General features: G+C 40.5%; 1 protein-coding gene across 1 annotated transcript; it reads right to left on the reverse strand.

Annotated features, from left to right (window-relative positions):
• Positions 1-4,209: 4,209 nt before the first annotated feature.
• Positions 4,210-21,417, reverse strand: LOC135529967 (GTP-binding protein Rheb-like). Its single transcript, XM_064958366.1, has 5 exons — positions 21,136-21,417; positions 19,936-20,007; positions 15,202-15,269; positions 14,798-14,880; positions 4,210-4,270 (listed from the first exon to the last, which is right to left on the reverse strand). Exons 1-5 carry the CDS (start codon positions 21,185-21,187, stop codon positions 4,210-4,212), a joined length of 336 nt encoding a protein of 111 aa, XP_064814438.1. The 5' UTR covers positions 21,188-21,417.
• Positions 21,418-22,709: the final 1,292 nt, after the last annotated feature.

Raw genomic sequence — 22,709 nt, forward strand, 5'->3', positions numbered from 1 at the left:
TTCCCAAATGTTACATAGACACAGTAGATGCACCCTCAGCCTCATCTGCAAAAATCTAAGCCATCTGGTTTCCAGGGGCAGAAATCTGAGCCATCTGGTTTCCAGGGGCAGAAATCTAAGCCATCTGGTTTCCAGGGGCAGAAATCTAAGCCATCTGGTTTCCAGGGGCAGAAATCTAAGCCATCTGGTTTCCAGGGGCAGAAATCTAAGCCATCTGGTTTCCAGGGGCAGAAATCTGAGCCACCTGGTTTTCAGGAGCAAACGAAAGAGAGCCTGTGATTCGATTTCCGCTTTTGGACGTGTTGTTTACAGTCCCCGGAGAAACATATAGTGCATTAGCCTACTGTAAAGGATTTGCCCCCTTTCTAATTTTCTAATCTTACTTCTGCATATTTTTTTATACTGAATGTTATCAGATCTTCAACTAAAACCAAATACTAGATAAAGGGGAACCTGAGTGAACAAATAACACAACAATTACACACCTATTTCATTTATTTCATAAACCAAGTTACGCAACACCCAATTCCCCTGTGTGAAAAAGTAAATGCCCCCTTACACTCAATAACTGGTTGTGCCACCTTTTAACTGCACTGACTCCATCTAACCACATCATGTAGTTGTTGATTAGTCTCTCACATCACTGTGAAGGAATTTACTGTAGCTGCACTGACTCCAACCAACCACTTCCTGTAGTTGTTGATTAGTCTCTCACATCACTGTGAAGGAATTTACTGTAGCTGCACTGACTCCAACCAACCACTTCCTGTAGTTGTTGATCAGTCTCTCACATCGCTGTGAAGGAATTTACTGTAGCTGCACTGACTCCAACCAACCACTTCCTGTAGTTGTTGATCAGTCTCTCACATCTCTGTGGAGGAATTTACTGTAGCTGCACTGACTCCAACCAACCACTTCCTGTAGTTGTTGATCAGTCTCTCACATCTCTGTGGAGGAATTTACTGTAGCTGCACTGACTCCAACCAACCACTTCCTGTAGTTGTTGATCAGTCTCTCACATCGCTGTGGAGGAATTTACTGTAGCTGCACTGACTCCAACCAACCACTTCCTGTAGTTGTTGATCAGTCTCTCACATCGCTGTGGGTCCCCAAGAATGAACTCGAGATGGATCCCATTATATCTGGTGAAAACCAAACATTGCATTCTGCAGTAAGGATCTCATACCCAATGGTCCAGCATGGTGGTGGTAGTGTGATGGTTTGGGTCCAGCATGGTGGTGGTAGTGTGATGGTTTGGGTCCAGCATGGTGGTGGTAGTGTGATGGATTGGGTCCAGCATGGTGGTGGTAGTGTGATAGTTTGGGATCCAGCATGGTGGTGGTAGTGTGATAGTTTGGGGTTCAGCATGGTGGTGGTAGTGTGGTAGTTTGGGGTCAGCATGGTGGTGGTAGTGTGATGGTTTGGGGTCCAGCATGGTGGTGGTAGTGTGATGGTTTGGGTCCAGCATGGTGGTGGTAGTGTGATGGTTTGGGTTCAGCGTGGTGGTGGTAGTGTGATGGTTTGGGGTCCAGCGTGGTGGTGGTAGTGTGATAGTTTGGGGTCCAGCATGGTGGTGGTAGTGTGATGGTTTGGGGTCCAGCATGGTGGTGGTAGTGTGATGGTTTGGGGTCCAGCATGGTGGTGGTAGTGTGATGGTTTGGGGTCCAGCATGGTGGTGGTAGTGTGATGGTTTGGGGTCCAGAATGGTGGTGATAGTTTGGGGTCCAGCATGGTGGTGGTAGTGTGATGGTTTGGGGTCCAGCATGGTGGTGGTAGTGTGATGGTTTGGGGTCCAGCATGGTGGTGATAGTTTGGGGTCCAGCATGGTGGTGGTAGTGTGATAGTTTGGGGTCCAGCATGGTGGTGGTAGTGTGACGGTTTGGGGTCCAGCATGGTGGTGGTAGTGTGACAGTTTGGGGTCCAGCATGGTGGTGGTAGTGTGATAGTTTGGGGTCCAGCATGGTGGTGGCCTACCTGGTTAAATAAAGGTGTTCTCAACTAGCCCACCTGGTTAAATAAAGGTGTTCTCAACTAGCCCACCTGGTTAAATAAAGGTGTTCTCAACTGGCCCACCTGGTTAAATAAAGGTGTTCTCAACTGGCCCACCTGGTTAAATAAAGGTGTTCTCAACTGGCCCACCTGGTTAAATAAAGGTGTTCTCAACTAGCCCACCTGGTTAAATAAAGGTGTTCTCAACTAGCCCACCTGGTTAAATAAAGGTGTTCTCAACTAGCCCACCTGGTTTAATAAAGGTGTTCTCAACTAGCCCACCTGGTTTAATAAAGGTGTTCTCAACTAGCCCACCTGGTTTAATAAAGGTGTTCTCAACTAGCCCACCTGGTTTAATAAAGGTGTTCTCAACTAGCCTACCAGGTTAAATAAAGGTGTTCTCGACTAGCCTACCTGGTTAAATAAAGGTGTTCTCGACTAGCCCACCTGGTTTAATAAAGGTGTTCTCAACTAGCCCACCTGGTTAAATAAAGGTGTTCTCAACTAGCCTACCTGGTTAAATAAAGGTGTTCTCAACTAGCCTACCTGGTTAAATAAAGGTGTTCTCGACTAGCCTACCTGGTTAAATAAAGGTGTTCTCAACTAGCCTACCTGGTTAAATAAAGGTGTTCTCAACTGGCCCACCTGGTTAAATAAAGGTGTTCTCAACTAGCCCACCTGGTTAAATAAAGGTGTTCTCAACTAGCCCACCTGGTTAAATAAAGGTGTTCTCAACTAGCCCACCTGGTTAAATAAAGGTGTTCTCAACTAGCCCACCTGGTTAAATAAAGGTGTTCTCAACTAGCCCACCTGGTTAAATAAAGGTGTTCTCAACTAGCCCACCTGGTTAAATAAAGGTGTTCTCAACTAGCCCACCTGGTTAAATAAAGGTGTTCTCAACTGGCCCACCTGGTTAAATAAAGGTGTTCTCAACTAGCCCACCTGGTTAAATAAAGGTGTTCTCAACTAGCCCACCTGGTTAAATAAAGGTGTTCTCAACTGGCCCACCTGGTTAAATAAAGGTGTTCTCAACTGGCCCACCTGGTTAAATAAAGGTGTTCTCAACTGGCCCACCTGGTTAAATAAAGGTGTTCTCAACTAGCCCACCTGGTTAAATAAAGGTGTTCTCGACTAGCCCACCTGGTTAAATAAAGGTGTTCTCGACTAGCCCACCTGGTTAAATAAAGGTGTATCTGCTCTGTATCAGAGAATTCTACAGGACAATTATCAGGCCATCCGTCTGTAAGCTGAAGTGCAGCTGGGTCGTGCAGCAAGACAATGATCCAAAACACACAATCAAAAACTACAGGAAGCATTTGGTGTCAGTCATTGCAGCTGAAGGTGGCACAACTCCATATTTAGGGTAAGGGGGCAATCACTTTTTCAGAGCACTGTATGACTGGGAAACCTTGAGCTTTCCAAGCAAGTGCCACAAAGTCGACAAACACCACATACCAATACGGTTGGTGTCAACTTTGTTAGCGGTTCCATTATCGCACGGTGACGCTATCTAATATCCGGCTAGTAGCTAGCTAGCTTCCGTTTGCTAGCTTTCTCTATGAAGTTTTTTTTCCATCTGAGTATTAAACAGAGCAATACTCTATTTTAACTCCTACTCCACATTTACGGGATACGTTAAACATCATCGGACAGTTTGTTTCTCTCATCATGACCCGAATGTGGGGCTTTAGTTTCAGGCATTTATTTTAGGCAAGCTATGTCAGATTACAGTAGAGGGTTAATATACAGTCAGATTACAGTAGAGGGTTAATATACAGTCAAGTTACAGTAGAGGGTTAATATACAGTCAGATTACAGTAGAGGGTTAATATACAGTAGAGGGTTAATATACAGTCAGATTACAGTAGAGGGTTAATATACAGTCAGATTACAGTAGAGGGTTAATATACAGTCAGATTACAGTAGAGGGTTAATATACAGTCAGATTACAGTAGAGGGTTAATATACAGTCAGATTACAGTAGAGGGTTAATATACAGTCAGATTACAGTAGAGGGTTAATATACAGTCAGATTACAGTAGAGGGTTAATATACAGTCATACTACAGTAGAGGGTTAATATACAGTCAGATTAATGTAGAGGGTTAATATACAGTCAGATTACAGTAGAGGGTTAATATACAGTCAGATTACAGTAGAGGGTTAATATACAGTCAGATTACAGTAGAGGGTTAATAAACAGTCAGATTACAGTAGATACTCACTGAGCTTTCCCCACCATATCCAGAAGTTTTTCATGGATAACCTGAACTACTTCAAAACTGGAAGAGAAGAAAAACAATGTCACACATACTGTCATAGATACTGTTATAGATACTGTCATTAATACTGTCACACATACTGTCATAGATACTGTCATTAATACTGTCACACATACTGTTATATATACTGTCATAGATACTGTCATAGATACTGTCATAGATACTGTCACACATACTGTCATAGATACTGTTATAGATAGTATTAATGACAGTATCTATAACAGTATCTATGACAGTATGTGTGACAGTATCTATGACAGTATCTATGACAGTATGTGTGACAGTATGTGTGACAGTGTCACACATACTGTCATAGATACTGTCACACATACTGTTATAGATACTGTCACACATACTGTTATAGATACTGTCATAGATACTGTCATAGATACTGTCATAGATACTGTCAAGCATACTGTTATAGATACTGTCATTAATACTGTCACACATACTGTCATAGATACTGTCACACATACTGTTATAGATACTGTCACACATACTGTTATATATACTGTCATAGATACTGTCAAGCATACTGTTATAGATACTGTCATTAATACTGTCACACATACTGTCATAGATACTGTCATTAATACTGTCACACATACTGTCATAGATACTGTCATAGATACTGTCACACATACTGTTATAGATACTGTCATTAATACTGTCACACATACTGTCATTAATACTGTCACACATACTGTCATAGATACTGTCACACATACTGTTATAGATAATGTCATTAATACTGTCACACATACTGTTATATATACTGTTATAGATACTGTCACACATACTGTCATAGATACTGTCATTAATACTGTCACACATACTGTCATAGATACTGTCACACATACTGTCATAGATACTGTCATTAATACTGTCACACATACTGTCATAGATACTGTCACACATACTGTCATAGATACTGTCACACATACTGTTATATATACTGTCATAGATACTGTCAAGCATACTGTTATAGATACTGTCATTAATACTGTCACACATACTGTCATAGATACTGTCATTAATACTGTCACACATACTGTCATAGATACTGTCATAGATACTGTCACACATACTGTTATAGATACTGTCATTAATACTGTCACACATACTGTCATTAATACTGTCACACATACTGTCATAGATACTGTCACACATACTGTTATAGATAATGTCATTAATACTGTCACACATACTGTTATATATACTGTTATAGATACTGTCACACATACTGTCATAGATACTGTCATTAATACTGTCACACATACTGTCATAGATACTGTCACACATACTGTCATAGATACTGTCATTAATACTGTCACACATACTGTCATAGATACTGTCACACATACTGTCATAGATACTGTCACACATACTGTTATAGATACTGTCATTAATACTGTCACACATACTGTCATTAATACTGTCACACATACTGTCATAGATACTGTCACACATACTGTTATAGATAATGTCATTAATACTGTCACACATACTGTTATATATACTGTTATAGATACTGTCACACATACTGTCATAGATACTGTCATTAATACTGTCACACATACTGTCATAGATACTGTCACACATACTGTCATAGATACTGTCATTAATACTGTCACACATACTGTTATAGATACTGTCACACATACTGTCATAGATACTGTCATTAATACTGTCACACATACTGTCATAGATACTGTCATTAATACTGTCACACATACTGTTATAGATACTGTCACACATACTGTCATAGATACTGTCATTAATACTGTCACACATACTGTCATAGATACTGTCATTAATACTGTCACACATACTGTCATTAATACTGTCACACATACTGTTATAGATACTGTCATTAATACTGTCACACATACTGTCATAGATACTGTTATAGATACTGTCACACATACTGTCATAGATACTGTCACACATACTGTCATAGATACTGTCATTAATACTGTCACACATACTGTCATAGATACTGTTATAGATACTGTCACACATACTGTCACACATACTGTTATATATACTGTCACACATACTGTCATAGATATTGTCATTAATACTGTCACACATACTGTCATAGATACTGTCATTAATACTGTCATTAATACTGTCACACATACTGTCATAGATACTGTCATTAATACTGTCACACATACTGTCATTAATACTGTCATAGATACTGTCATTAATACTGTCACACATACTGTCATAGATACTGTCACACATACTGTCATAGATACTGTCATTAATACTGTCACACATACTGTCACATATACTGTCATTAATACAGTCACACATACTGTCATAGATACTGTCATTAATACTGTCACACATACTGTCATAGATACTGTCATTAATACTGTCACACATACCGTCATAGATACTGTCATTAATACTGTCATTAATACTGTTATAGATACTGTCATTAATACTGTCACACATACTGTCATTAATACTGTCACACATACTGTCATAGATACTGTCATTAATACTGTTATAGATACTGTCATTAATACTGTCACACATACTGTCATAGATACTGTCATTAATACTGTCACACATACTGTTATAGATACTGTCACACATACTGTCATAGATACTGTCATTAATACTGTCACACATACTGTCATAGATACTGTCACACATACTGTCATAGATACTGTTATAGATACTGTCACACATACTGTCATAGATACTGTCATTAATACTGTCACACATACTGTCACACATACTGTCACACATACTGTCATAGATACTGTCACACATACTGTCATTAATACTGTCACACATACTGTCATAGATACTGTCATAGATACTGTCATAGATACTGTCACACATACTGTCATAGATACTGTCATTAATACTGTCACACATACTGTCATAGATACTGTCATTAATACTGTTATAGATACTGTCATTAATACTGTCACACATACTGTCATAGATACTGTCATTAATACTGTCACACATACTGTCATAGATACTGTCATTAATACTGTCACATATACTGTCATTAATACTGTCACACATACTGTTATAGATACTGTCATTAATACTGTCACACATACTGTCATAGATACTGTTATAGATACTGTCACACATACTGTCATAGATACTGTCATTAATACTGTCACACATACTGTCATAGATACTGTTATAGATACTGTCACACATACTGTCACACATACTGTCACACATACTGTCACACATACTGTTATATATACTGTCATTAATACTGTCATAGATACTGTCACACATACTGTTATAGATACTGTCATTAATACTGTCACACATACTGTTATAGATACTGTTATAGATACTGTCATTAATACTGTCACACATACTGTTATAGATACTGTCATAGATACTGTCATAGATACTGTCATTAATACTGTCACACATACTGTCATAGATACTGTCATAGATACTGTCATTAATACTGTCACACATACTGTTATAGATACTGTCATAGATACTGTCATTAATACTGTCACACATACTGTCATAGATACTGTTATAGATACTGTCATTAATACTGTCACACATACTGTTATAGATACTGTCATAGATACTGTCATTAATACTGTCACACATACTGTCATAGATACTGTCATAGATACTGTCATTAATACTGTCACACATACTGTTAAAGATACTGTCATAGATACTGTCACACATACTGTTATATATATGGCATAGATACTGTCATTAAGACTGTCATAGATACTGTCATTAATACTGTCACACATACTGTTATATATACTGTTATAGATACTGTCATTAATACTGTCACACATACTGTCATAGATACTGTCATAGATACTGTCATTAATACTGTCACACATACTGTCACATATACTGTCATTAATACAGTCACACATACTGTCATAGATACTGTCATTAATACTGTCACACATACTGTCATAGATACTGTCATAGATACTGTCACACATACCGTCATAGATACTGTCATTAATACTGTCATTAATACTGTTATAGATACTGTCATTAATACTGTCTCACATACTGTCATTACTACTGTCACACATACTGTCATAGATACTGTCATTAATACTGTTATAGATACTGTCATTAATACTGTCACACATACTGTCATAGATACTGTTATAGATACTGTCACACATACTGTCATAAATACTGTCACACATACTGTCACACATACTGTCACACATACTGTTATATATACTGTCATTAATACTGTCATAGATACTGTCACACATACTGTCACACATACAGTTATATATACTGTCATTAATACTGTCATAGATACTGTCACACATACTGTTATAGATACTGTCATTAATACTGTCACACATACTGTCATAGATACTGTCATTAATACTGTCACACATACTGTCATAGATACTGTCATTAATACTGTCACATATACTGTCATTAATACTGTCACACATACTGTTATAGATACTGTCATTAATACTGTCACACATACTGTCATAGAAACTGTTATAGATACTGTCACACATACTGTCATAGATACTGTCATTAATACTGTCACACATACTGTCATAGATACTGTTATAGATACTGTCACACATACTGTCATAAATACTGTCACACATACTGTCACACATACTGTCACACATACTGTTATATATACTGTCATTAATACTGTCATAGATACTGTCACACATACTGTTATAGATACTGTCATTAATACTGTCACACATACTGTTATAGATACTGTTATAGATACTGTCATTAATACTGTCACACATACTGTTATAGATACTGTTATAGATACTGTCATTAATACTGTCACACATACTGTTATAGATACTGTCATAGATACTGTCATAGATACTGTCATTAATACTGTCACACATACTGTCATAGATACTGTCATAGATACTGTCATTAATACTGTCACACATACTGTTATAGATACTGTCATAGATACTGTCATTAATACTGTCACACATACTGTCATAGATACTGTTATAGATACTGTCATTAATACTGTCACACATACTGTTATAGATACTGTCATAGATACTGTCATTAATACTGTCACACATACTGTCATAGATACTGTCATAGATACTGTCATTAATACTGTCACTAATACTGTTATAGATACTGTCATTAATACTGTCACACATACTGTCATAGATACTGTTATAGATACTGTCATTAATACTGTCACACATACTGTTAAAGATACTGTCATAGATACTGTCATTAATACTGTCACACATACTGTTATATATACTGTCATAGATACTGTCATTAATACTGTCATAGATACTGTCATTAATACTGTCACACATACTGTTATATATACTGTTATAGATACTGTCATTAATACTGTCACACATACTGTCATAGATACTGTCATAGATACTGTCATTAATACTGTCACACATACTGTCACATATACTGTCATTAATACAGTCACACATACTGTCATAGATACTGTCATTAATACTGTCACACATACCGTCATAGATACTGTCATTAATACTGTCATTAATACTGTTATAGATACTGTCATTAATACTGTCACACATACTGTCATTAATACTGTCACACATACTGTCATAGATACTGTCATTAATACTGTCACACATACTGTTATAGATACTGTCACACATACTGTCATAGATACTGTCATTAATACTGTCACACATACTGTCATAGATACTGTCATTAATACTGTCACACATACTGTCATAGATACTGTTATAGATACTGTCACACATACTGTCATAGATACTGTCATTAATACTGTCACACATACTGTCACACATACTGTCACACATACTGTCATAGATACTGTCACACATACTGTCATAGATACTGTCATTAATACTGTCACACATACTGTCATAGATACTGTCATAGATACTGTCACACATACTGTCATAGATACTGTCATTAATACTGTCACACATACTGTCATAGATACTGTCATTAATACTGTTATAGATACTGTCATTAATACTGTCACACATACTGTCATAGATACTGTCATTAATACTGTCACACATACTGTCATAGATACTGTCATTAATACTGTCACACATACTGTCATTAATACTGTCACACATACTGTTATAGATACTGTCATTAATACTGTCACACATACTGTCATAGATACTGTTATAGATACTGTCACACATACTGTCATAGATACTGTCATTAATACTGTCACACATACTGTCATAGATACTGTTATAGATACTGTCACACATACTGTCATAAATACTGTCACACATACTGTCACACATACTGTCACACATACTGTTATATATACTGTCATTAATACTGTCATAGATACTGTCACACATACTGTTATAGATACTGTCATTAATACTGTCACACATACTGTTATAGATACTGTTATAGATACTGTCATTAATACTGTCACACATACTGTTATAGATACTGTCATAGATACTGTCATAGATACTGTCATTAATACTGTCACACATACTGTCATAGATACTGTCATAGATACTGTCATTAATACTGTCACACATACTGTTATAGATACTGTCATTAATACTGTCACACATACTGTCATAGATACTGTTATAGATACTGTCATTAATACTGTCACACATACTGTTATAGATACTGTCATAGATACTGTCATTAATACTGTCACACATACTGTCATAGATACTGTCATAGATACTGTCATTAATACTGTCACACATACTGTTATAGATACTGTCATTAATACTGTCACACATACTGTCATAGATACTGTTATAGATACTGTCATTAATACTGTCACACATACTGTTAAAGATACTGTCATAGATACTGTCATTAATACTGTCACACATACTGTTATATATACTGTCATAGATACTGTCATTAATACTGTCATAGATACTGTCATTAATACTGTCACACATACTGTTATATATACTGTTATAGATACTGTCATTAATACTGTCACACATACTGTCATAGATACTGTTATAGATACTGTCATTAATACTGTCACACATACTGTCATAGATACTGTTATAGATACTGTCATTAATACTGTCACACATACTGTCATAGATACTGTTATAGATACTGTCATTAATACTGTCACACATACTGTTATATATACTGTCATAGATACTGTCACACATACTGTCACACATACTGTCATAGATACTGTCATTAATACTGTCACACATACTGTCATAGATACTGTCAAGCATACTGTTATAGATAATGTCATTAATACTGTCACACATACTGTCATTAATACTGTCACACATACTGTTATATATACTGTCATAGATACTGTCACACATACTGTCACACATACTGTCATAGATACTGTCATTAATACTGTCACACATACTGTCATAGATACTGTCAAGCATACTGTTATAGATACTGTCACACATACTGTTATAGATACTGTCATAGATACTGTCATAGATACTGTCATTGATACTGTCATAGATACTGTAAAACATACTGTCATTGATACTGTCATTGATACTGTCATTAATACTATCATAGATACTGACATTAATACTGGCATAGATACTGTCAAACATACTGTTATAGACACAGTCATAGATACTGTCATTAATACGGTCAAACATACTGTTAAAGATACTGTCATACATAAATATTGTCAGACATACTGTCATATATACATTTTGTCATCCATGCTGTAATATATACTGTTATAGATACTGTAATACATAAATACTGTGATAGATACTGTGATAGATACTGTAATACATAAATACTGTGATAGATACTGTCATAGATACTGTAATACAAAAAATATAATCATAGATACTGTCATACATAAATACTGTCATATATAGAGTCATACATACTGTCATAGATACTGTAATACATAAATACTGTCATAGATACTGGCATACATACTGTCATAGATACTGTAATACATAAATACTGTCATAGATACTGTAATACATAAATACTGTCATACATAAATTCTGTCATACATAAATTCTGTCATAGATAATGTCATAGATACTGTAATACATAGATACTGTAATACATAGATACTGTAATACATAAATACAGTCATACATAATGTCATACATAAATTCTGTCATAGATACTGTCATACATAAATTCCCAGTCTGGGAAGTGCTGATGTAGTTAATCCAGTCATTGTAGAAGACCAGGGGTACCAACCCTCCTCCAGCCCTACTCTAATACACCAGATTCAGCTGCTCATCAGGACATTGATGAGCTGAATCAGCTTCGAGCAGGGCTGCAGTAATTTACGGACTTTATTGGGGAAATTTTTTTGCAGTGTCATGTACACATTTAAAGTGGTGTTTAAATACAGAACAAAATTGACAATACAACTTTCATAACAGTTACATACCAATAAAACATTTTTATTTTTAAGACGAGCCTGCTGGTCTTACTGAGTCTATAGGAACATTAGCCTGCTGGTCTCACTGAGTGGATAGGAACATTAGCCTGCTGGTCTTACTGAGTCTATAGGAACATTAGCCTGCTGGCCTTACTGAGTCTATAGGAACATTAGCCTGCTGGTCTTACTGGGTCTATAGGAACATTAGCCTGCTGGTCTTACTGAGTCTATAGGAACATTAGCCTGCTGGCCTTACTGAGTCTATAGGAACATTAGCCTGCTGGCCTTACTGAGTCTATAGGAACATTAGCCTGCTGGCCTTACTGAGTCTATAGGAACATTAGCCTGCTGGCCTTACTGAGTCTATAGGAACATTAGCCTGCTGGCCTTACTGAGTCTATAGGAACATTAGCCTGCTGGCCTTACTGAGTCTATAGGAACATTAGCCTGCTGGCCTTACTGAGTCTATAGGAACATTAGCCTGCTGGTTTTGAGTCGATTCGAACATTAGCCCAAGCTATTTAGGAGGGATATCACACCTGTCACAAATGATTGTCTCGTTGTGTTTTTCGCTGCTGAGCGGTGCCCTATACATGCACCCAGAGGGGAGTAGTTCAAAGTATGGGTACAGGGGGTGGCTTAAGTCTAAAATTATTTTGTGAGCCTTGCAGAGGGCCCTGACCTTAAAGATCTCATCCAGGCCTGTCTGTTTGACTCCCAGTACCTCGCTTGCTGTGGTGATAATCCTTCTCAGCATGTTTCTCTGGCTGATGGTGGCATTGCCAAACCAACAAACAATACAAAAAGTTAATCTACTCTCACTGAAAGATTTGTAAAATAGAGTCAGTATAGTTCAGTCGACATTAAAAGATCCCAGCTTTTTGAGAAAGTACAGTCTCTGTAGATCAGGTCTGTACATTTACTCCACTGAAGCTTATCGTCCAAGACAACACCCAGGTATTTGTATTCCTCTACAATCTCTATGTTCTGACCTCTGCTAGATGTTGCAGAGGTCGGTGTTGTACACTTCCTGAAGTCTATGCACATCTCTTTGGTCTTGTTGGTATTGAGGACCAAGTGTGATTCCTCACACCACTCTACAAAGTCATCTAGGACCGGGCCATGTTGTTCCTCGTCATCATGCAACAGGCTGATCAAGGCAGTGTCATCAGCGAACTTAACGAGGTGTCTGTCAGGATGGGAACGAGTACAACTATTAGTGTACAAGATGTACAGGAGTGGGGACAGAACACATCCCTGAGGAGCACCTGTGTTGGTATTGCGTATGTCCGACACGCGGGGACCCATTTTGACTCGCTGTGAGCGTTGGCTCAGGAAGTCCAACAGCCACAAACCAGCCCCCCCCCCCCCCATATAAGGAGAAGTCCCGAATGAGTCTCTGTGCCAGAATGTCGGGCTGGACTGTGTTGGAGGCAGAAGAATAGTCAACAAACAGAACCCTGACATGGGATTTTGCTCTAGATGTCTATAGACCATGTTGATACCCCCTCTAGATGTCTATAGACCATGTTAATACCCCCTCTAGATGTCTATAGACCATGTTAAGTAGGGTAAGAATGGCATCATCAACTCCTCTGCTGGGCTGATCGGCAAACTGAAATGGGTCGAGAAGCTTCTGGGTGACGCTGAGAATATGACTTTTCACAAGTTTCTCAAGGCATTTCATTACTGAGGATGTCAAGGAGACAGGGTGGTCATCATTCAGCACTGAGGGATTAGATGCTTTAGGAATGGGTAGAATTATTGAGTTTTTGCACAATACTGGCACGTGTTGCTGGTCGAGTGAGGATTGGAAAATGATAAAAACACCAGCCAGTTGTTCAGCACAATGCTTTAACACATGCCCACTTATTTAGTCTGGGCTTTTGTATGTGTTACATCCCCTGAACAACTTTAAAACATCATCAGACTGTTGAGCAACAACTCTCTCAAACATTTTATAATGACGCTTCTGTTGGTTTTACCTCAGACACAAAGCTGTCTGATTCAAATCTTAAGAAAACATTTTTTTCTTTCATTTAAAAAAAAAAGTAAAAACCTGCCCAGTGGTTGATCACCCCTACAACACATAATTCTGCACAATCTAAATCATTATAAGACAGTCGAGTAAATAGCTGACGAACCTTTTATTAGACGTGACAGAGTAGACCAAGATGTAACCATTGATATCTATGGAATAGGTCTGAGGAAATATAGAGTATTCATCCTGGAAAAGACCGAGAGGGAGAGAGAGTAGAGGGAAGGAGAAAGAGAGACAGAGAAATTAGCCTGCATACTGTAACACAGTGTCCCAATGTCCATACTAGTATACCGCTTAGAATCTAGGCCTTAGTGTCAGAGAGTAAAGCAATGTACCCAGCAAGCATTCTAATTAGAGGCAGGGCGCATTCTAGAGTGGGTAGCCTGTGTTCTACAATTCTAATGGTGATACGACATCATGAGATCGCCAACCACGAGTCAACGTAGAAATGTAAGGTCTTGTATAAATGTTTTTTCAAAATAAATCCCTGTGGTGCGTGACTACTACCTGTCCCGCTGTGTCTACCAACTGCAGGTGGTATTCTTGTCCGTTTATCGTGATCATCTTGGTAAACGCTGCGGCAAAAGAGAGGAGAGAAAGAAAAGTCCCCTGTATGTTGTGATGGAGTTGTCTATGACTGCCTAGAGATGTGCTCCTATAGCTGGGAAGGGACTTCTGCTGTTTCGGGGCAAAGAGGAGTCGTATAGTCTTGCTCGGTCAATTGAAGTGTAGTGTTGTCTCCATAGTAATTAACATCGGTCTTGAAGGAGGATGTGGAGGAGGAAGAGGATGTGGAGGAGGAAGAGGATGTGGAGGAGGAAGAGGATGTGGAGGAGGAAGAGGATGATGTGGAGGAGGAAGAGGATGATGTGGAGGAGGAAGAGGATGTGGAGGAGGAAGAGGATGTGGAGGAGGATGAGGATGTGGAGGAGGAAGAGGATGTGGAGGAGGATGAGGATGTGGAGGAGGAAGAGGATGTGGAGGAGGAAGAGGATGTGGAGGAGGAGGATGTGGAGGAGGAGGATGTGGAGGAGGAAGAGGATGTGGAGGAGGAGATGTAGGAGGAGAAGAGCTGTACCAGCAAAATCAGACTCCACTTCACTACTAAGACACTGTATATTTACTGGTAAAGAAGGCTATTATAGAGAGGGGAACCGTGTGGTGTGGTGTGTGTGGTGTGGCGTGGTTGGTGTGTGTGGTGTGGTGTGATGTGGTGTGGTGTGTGTGGTGTGGTGTGTGTGGTGTGTGGTGTGGTGTGTGTGGCGTGGCGTGTGGTGTGGTGTGTGTGGCGTGTGGTGTGGTGTGATGTGTGTGGTGTGATGTGTTGTGGTGTGGTGTGTGTGGTGTGGTGTGTGTGGTGTGGTGTGTTGTGGTGTGGTGTGTGGGGTGTGGTTGGTGTGTGGTGTGGTTGGTGTGTGGTGTGGTTGGTGTGTGGCGTGTGTGGCGTGGCATGTGGTGTGGTGTGTGTGGCGTGGTGTGTGGTGTGTGGTGTGGCGTGGTGTGTGTTGCGTGGGTGGTGTATGTGGCGTGGCGTGTGTGGCGGTGTGTGTGGCGTGGCGTGTGGTGTGGTGTGTGTGGCGTGGTGTGTGGGTGTGTGTGGCGTGGCGTGTGGTGTGGTGTGTGTGGTGTGGTGTGTGTGTGTGGCGTGTGTGGTGTGGTGTGTGTGTGTGTGGCGTGTGTGGTGTGGTTGGTGTGTGTGGTGTGGTTGGTGTGTGGTGTGTGTGGTGTGGAGTGGTTGGTGTTTGGTGTGTGGTGTGGCGTGGTGTGTGGAGTGGTGTATTTGGTGTGTGGTGTGCGTGGCGTGTGGTGTGGTGTGTGTGGCGTGGCGTGTGTTGTGGTGTGTGTGGCGTGTGGTGTGTGTGGCGTGTGGTGTGTGTGGCGTGTGGTTGGTGTGTGTGGCTTGGCGTGTGGTGTGGCGTGGCGTGTGGTGTGTGTGGCGTGGCGTGTGGCGTGGTGTGTGGTGTGTGTGGCGTGGTGTGGCGTGTGGTGTGTGTGGCGTGGCGTGTGGTGTGTGTGGCGTGGCGTGTGGTGTGTGGTGTGTGTGTGTGGCGTGGTGTGGCGTGTGTGTGTGGCGTGGCGTGTGGTGTGTGTGTGTGGCGTGGCGTGTGGTGTGGCGTGTGGTGTGGCGTGTGGTGTGTGGCGTGGTGTGGCGGCGTGGCGTGTGGTGTGGCGTGTGTGTGTGGCGTGTGGCGTGCGGTGTGTGTGTGTGGTGTGGTGTGGCGTGGCGTGTTTGTGGCGTGGTGTGGCGTGGTGTGGCGTGTGGTTTTACTATCCTGTTGGGGTGCTGGGGCCGGATTAACGAAACACATTGAAGTTCTTAGTAATTCAAAGCTTCTTAGAAACTTCAGTACATATTTTCTGACGTGTCATTGACATTGGTGACATGCTTGACACCAATACATAAACCTATGTGACAGGGATGATGGGATTTGGGTTATTTGGATATTTGTCACAAATTGTAGCCATCAGATTAGCTACATCAAAACCCCAAAATGGATAGCCAAGGAAAGCGCAATACAAACTTCAGCAAACAAAGTAGCCTAGTGGTTAGAGTGTAGGGTCGGCAAGTAGCCTAGTGGTTAGAGTGTAGGGTCGGCAAGTAGCCTAGTGGTTAGAGTGTAGGGTCGGCAAGTAGCCTATTGGTTAGAGTGTAGGGGCGGCAGGTAGCCTAGTGGTTAGAGTGTAGGGTCGGCAAGTAGCCTATTGGTTAGAGTGTAGGGTCGGCAGGTAGCCTAGTGGTTAGAGTGTAGGGGCGGCAGGTAGCCTAGAGGTTAGAGTGTAGAGGGGGCAGGGTACCCTAGTGGTTAGTGTAGGGTCAGCAGGTAGCCTAGTGGTTAGAGTGTAGGGGGGGCAGGTAGCCTAGTGGTTAGAGTGTAGAGGTGGCAGGTAGCCTAGTGGTTAGAGTGTAGAGGTGGCAGGTAGCCTAGTGGTTAGAGAGTAGGGGCGGCAGGTAGCCTAGTGGTTAGAGAGTAGGGGCGGCAGGTAGCCTAGTGGTTAGAGAGTAGGGGCGGCAGGTAGCCTAGTGGTTAGAGAGTAGGGGCGGCAGGTAGCCTAGTGGTTAGAGCGTAGGGTCGGCAGGTAGCCTAGTGTTTAGAGCGTAGGGTCGGCAGGTAGCCTAGTGTTTAGAGCGTAGGGTCGGCAAGTAGCCTAGTGGTTAGAGTGTAGAGGCGGCAGGTAGCCTAGTGTTTAGAGCGTAGGGTCGGCAAGTAGCCTAGTGGTTAGAGTGTTGGACTAGTAACCGAAAGGTTGCAAGAGCAAATCCCCTAGCTGACTAAAGGTAAACATCTGTTGTTCCACCCCTGAACAAGGCAGTTAACCCACTGTTCCTAGGCCCGTCATTGAAAATAAGAATGTGTTCTTAGCTTGACTTGCCTCGTTAAATTAAAGTAAAATAAATAAAAAAGTGCACTAGCTATAACGTGTAACGTCAACATAGCTAACGACGTTAACATTAGCCAAGTTATTCTTTGCAAATTGACGAGCTAGGAGCTAGCTATTTAACACTTCTAGCATATTGTAATATACTAATAATAATAATTATTATTATTATTATTATTATTATTATTATTAGCTAGCTAGATAATGCGTGTTTATAAAATGTGTTTTCTTGCTGTATTTAAACATCTGATAGCCAACTGTGTCTGTGGGGCAAGAACATGTTCTAAAATAATGTACATTTCCAAGAAGAAATCTTAAAGCCTTATTTTCAAGAATCCCATTTCTTCTTCTTACCTTTTTTCTTAGGAAGAAACTTAGGGAAAAACCTAAAGAACATTTCCAATAACTTTATTGAGAAATAGCAACTTTGCTTAACTTTCGTCTATATAGTTAAGAGGAAGGTTTTGCGAATCCAGCCCCAGAAGACCTCATAAGGAGAGTAAAACAAGGAAGTGGGGACATTTCGCCAGTCCCCACAAGGTCAAAGGCTATTTTAGGCTCACGTAGCGTTTTCACCCACAACTAATTCACATTCATTTTCAACGAGGGGGATTGTGGGAAGATGAGTGGCAAGAAACCTGTTTAGTGGAGTGGCTGAAAAACTTGAGCTCTGCTCTACTTTATGCAGATGTCATCGTTAAGTGGGTTAGGGTCAGGGTCAGGGTTAGGGTTAGGGTCAGGGTTAGGGTAGGGTCAGGGTAGGGTTAGGGTCAGGGTTAGGGTAGGGTTAGGGTCAGGGTCAGGGTTAGGGTCAGGGTCAGGGTAGGGTTAGGGTCAGGGTTAGGGTCAGGGTTAGGGTCAGGGTTAGGGTCAGGGTTAGGGTTAGGGTCAGGGTTAGGGTCAGGGTCAGGGTTAGGGTCAGGGTCAGGGTCAGGGTCAGGGTCAGGGTTAGGGTCAGGGTCAGGGTTAGGGTTAGGGTTAGCATTGGCGCTTTGCCAAGAGAAGGAGGCCCCGCCTCTGGTCAAAACCCACTGTTAGGGGTTAGGTTTAGGGATAGCAATAGAATTAAGGTTCGGGGTTAGGGAAAATAGGATATTTAATGGAAATCAATTGTTTAGTCACCACAAAAAAATAGTAAACCAGGTGTGTGTGTGTGTGTGTGTGTGTGTGTGTGTGCGCGTGTGAAGATGGTTTTTATGTTGATGATGATGTGTTTTTCTTTGTGCCAAATACGGCAGATATTGTTGATGTGGGGTGAGGTCAGGGGGAGGTGAGGTCAGGGGGAGGTGAGGTCAGGGGGAGGTGAGCTGCCCATTCGACGGCTACACGGAGCAGGCCTTTTGCCGAGAATCTGCTGAAATACCAGCCTCTCGTGGTTAGCTGGGACAGCCTGCAGTCTGGAGAAGGAGGTGCTTTCTGTACCCATGCATACAGGGATCTTTAAAACGTTTGGATCCTTTTGTTTTTGGTCAATTTGATTGGTGGATCGAAAATAAAGTATTTAAAATGTGTGAGTGAGTGAGTGAGTGAGTGAGTGAGTGAGTGAGTGAGTGAGTGAGTGAGTGAGAGGGTGGGTGTGTGTGTGTGTGTTTCACAAGTTGTACCAGATCGAGCTGAAACACTTCAGGGAGCAAGGTAAAAATACACCCTGATGAAGACAGCTTGGCTGTCGAAACGTTGGTATTAAATTTTAGCATCTGAGCTCCTAGAGTGTGCGGCTCTCTTTTATTTTCAAAAATCCAAAACCATCATATTTGAATAAATAATTTACTCTGTGTTACTACTACAGAGTTCCACCAGATTCACAGCAGAGTCTCAGAGTATTCCTGTGTGTATCTGACAAGGCTCTCTAAAGACACTTACTGTTTTCTATCGTTGGATCATAGGAGTCGACAAACTGGCCTTCCACAAACTGAATCGTTAGCGAGGACTTTCCTACAGGAAAAAACCCACAGAGGATGTCATTTATCCATTTTTTTGGGGAGAAAATATCAATTTAATTATTTCTCTCTCTCTCTCTCTCATACAGTACATAAGGTGAGTAGACTTCTATTCTGTGTTGAGTAGTAGTATACAGTAGTACACAGTAGTACACAGTAGCATGCCTGTCAGCTACAGTAGAAGGCCTGTCAGCTACAGTAGTATTTACAGTAGCTGGCCTGTCATCTACAGTAGTCTATACAGTAGCAGGCCTGTCAGCTACAGTAGTTTTTACAGTAGTAGGCCTGTCAGCTACAGTAGTCTTTACAGTAGTTGGCCTGTCAGCTGCAGTAGTTTGCCTGTCAGCTGCAGTAGTCTTTACAGTAGTAGGCCTGTCAGCTACAGTAGTCTTTACAGTAGTAGGCCTGTCAGCTGCAGTAGTTTGCCTGTCAGTTACAGTAGTCTTTACAGTAGTAGGCCTGTCAGCTGCAGTAGTTTGCCTGTCAGCTACAGTAGTCTTTACAGTAGTAGGCCTGTCAGCTACAGTAGTCTTTACAGTAGTAGGCCTGTCAGCTACAGTAGTCTTTACAGTAGTTTGCCTGTCAGCTACAGTAGTCTTTACAGTAGTAGGCCTGTCAGCTGCAGTAGTTTGCCTGTCAGCTACAGTAGTCTTTACAGTAGTAGACCTGTCAGCTGCAGTAGTTTGCCTGTCAGCTACTGTAGTCTTTACAGTAGTAGGCCTGTCAGCTACAGTAGCTTGCCTGTCAGCTACAGTAGTCTTTACAGTAGTAGGCCTGTCAGCTACAGTAGCCAACCCTATATGCCAGGCCAACTGAACAAAGCACATTCGAAGATAGAAGTGTTTCATGAATTGGGCAACATCCATACTAAAACACTTCCAAGACGATCCACAAGGAGTAATATCTCGTCAATATCGAGTAGGCCACTGTCTCAACTGGTGTGGCACTCTCTCATTTCTTCAAACGAGATGTTTCGTGACAGATTATACTCCCTATAATTTAACTCTATTATAAAGAGAGAGTAATCCGTGACACGCGCGCAGTCTATACCTACAGCTAAAGAACGGCTAAAACACGCATTTTGTCTCTTTTTTTTAATGGTCGAAAGCTAAATGGAACTCACCTACGGATCTGTACCCGAGAATGGCGATTTTTCGTGATTTGGGCTGCGGCATATCTCGTGTTGGCTATCCCATCTAATCTTCACGGTGGACAGCAGCAACCTCCAACATGAACGGCGTTAGCATGTCACAAGCAGAGCAGTCCGAAGAAATTAATCTATGTCTCTTTTTTCAATCACTATTTATTCTCGTAAAATAAGAAATTAGACATTTACAGATTAGACATTTGAATTCCTGTAGATTTAATAGAAATGTGGGGCGTATATAAGATCTGCGTCACTCCCCTTTGTGATCTCATGAATTAGCCATTAATTTCCCGATGCTGATTGGTTGTGTACAGAATAAAGGCGGGCTTTATGTCTCACGCGTAACAGTGATTGGATCAAAAATGCTGTTAGTCTATCTGAGAGTCCATTTTCATTAATTGTCCGGTGTGTCTGTAATAGAGTGGGATAATGAATCATTCCAAGACTCCATTACTGTACTGCTGAAATTAGGTCTAGTAAACTGTAGTACCCGAGTAAAGATTCATGTCATTGTTTTACTAGGCAAGTCGGTTAATAAGAACAAATTCTTATTTACAATGACGGCCTAGGAACAGTGGGGTTAACTGCCTTGTTCAGGGGGCAGAACGATAGGGATTCGATCGAGCAACCTTTCGGTTACTGGTCCAACGATCTAAGCACTAGATCTTAGTGAATATTAATGCAATTAGAATATATTGATGTGACTTTGTGAAATACACTTTCCTTAAATTGTAATTGGATTATTATAGAAGAATACACTACCAGATATGAATCTAAATTATGGTGATCACAGTTTTTTACAATCACTTTGGCACTAATTTCAGAACCTTTCAGAACCTCCTTTATCAGAACTCTAGACACAAAACTCAAAACGGCCATCACTTGTAACACAGGCTGTCCAATGTTCAAAACATTGCATTGTGCATTCATATCTTTAAAGAAACCTTGCACTTGCAGAATCATTGGTTCAAAAAAACAATTTATCATGAAATACCATAGGAACATTCATTTAGATCACCCACGAAACAAGATACCGATACTTTCACTGTGTCGTTGTTCGTACAATCATTAAATATTGTAGAGCAAAATATGTGATACATGTTTCATGATGGCACGTCACGTAAATACATCACTGTAAAAGGACTAGTGGAGAGAATACTACAGACACAGTGGAATCATTGAACAAAATATGAAATGTATTGATGAAATACAATAAAATCACAATGTAGGTTTCTTTGAATCAAAGCAAAAATAAAACAACAAAAAAAAAGAACAAAACTACAGTAAAACATCAACTGCTGTGTTCCTCAGCTGGCTTACTGTAAAACATCACTGCAGTGTTCCTCAGCTGGCTTACTGTAAAACATCAACTGCAGTGTTCCTCAGCTGGCTTACTGTAAAACATCACTGCAGTGTTCCTCAGCTGGCTTACTGTAAAACATCAACTGCAGTGTTCCTCAGCTGGCTTACTGTAAAACATCAACTGCAGTGTTCCTCAGCTGGCTTACTGTAAAACATCAACTGCAGTGTTCCTCAGCTGGCTTACTGTA

This window comes from Oncorhynchus masou, unplaced genomic scaffold (genome assembly GCF_036934945.1).
Source record: "Oncorhynchus masou masou isolate Uvic2021 unplaced genomic scaffold, UVic_Omas_1.1 unplaced_scaffold_1219, whole genome shotgun sequence".
NCBI classification, from domain to species: domain Eukaryota; kingdom Metazoa; phylum Chordata; class Actinopteri; order Salmoniformes; family Salmonidae; genus Oncorhynchus; species Oncorhynchus masou.

Coding starts and splice junctions, on each gene's coding strand:
- LOC135529967 (XM_064958366.1), bottom strand. CDS start 21,187: ATGCCGCAGCCCAAATCACGAAAAATCGCCATTCTCGGGTACAGATCC. Junction 20,008..21,135: donor TCTCGGGTACAGATCCGTAG/GTGAGTTCCATT, acceptor TTTTTCCTGTAG/GAAAGTCCTCGCTAACGATT. Junction 14,881..15,201: donor TGGTAGACACAGCGGGACAG/GTAGTAGTCACG, acceptor GGTCTTTTCCAG/GATGAATACTCTATATTTCC.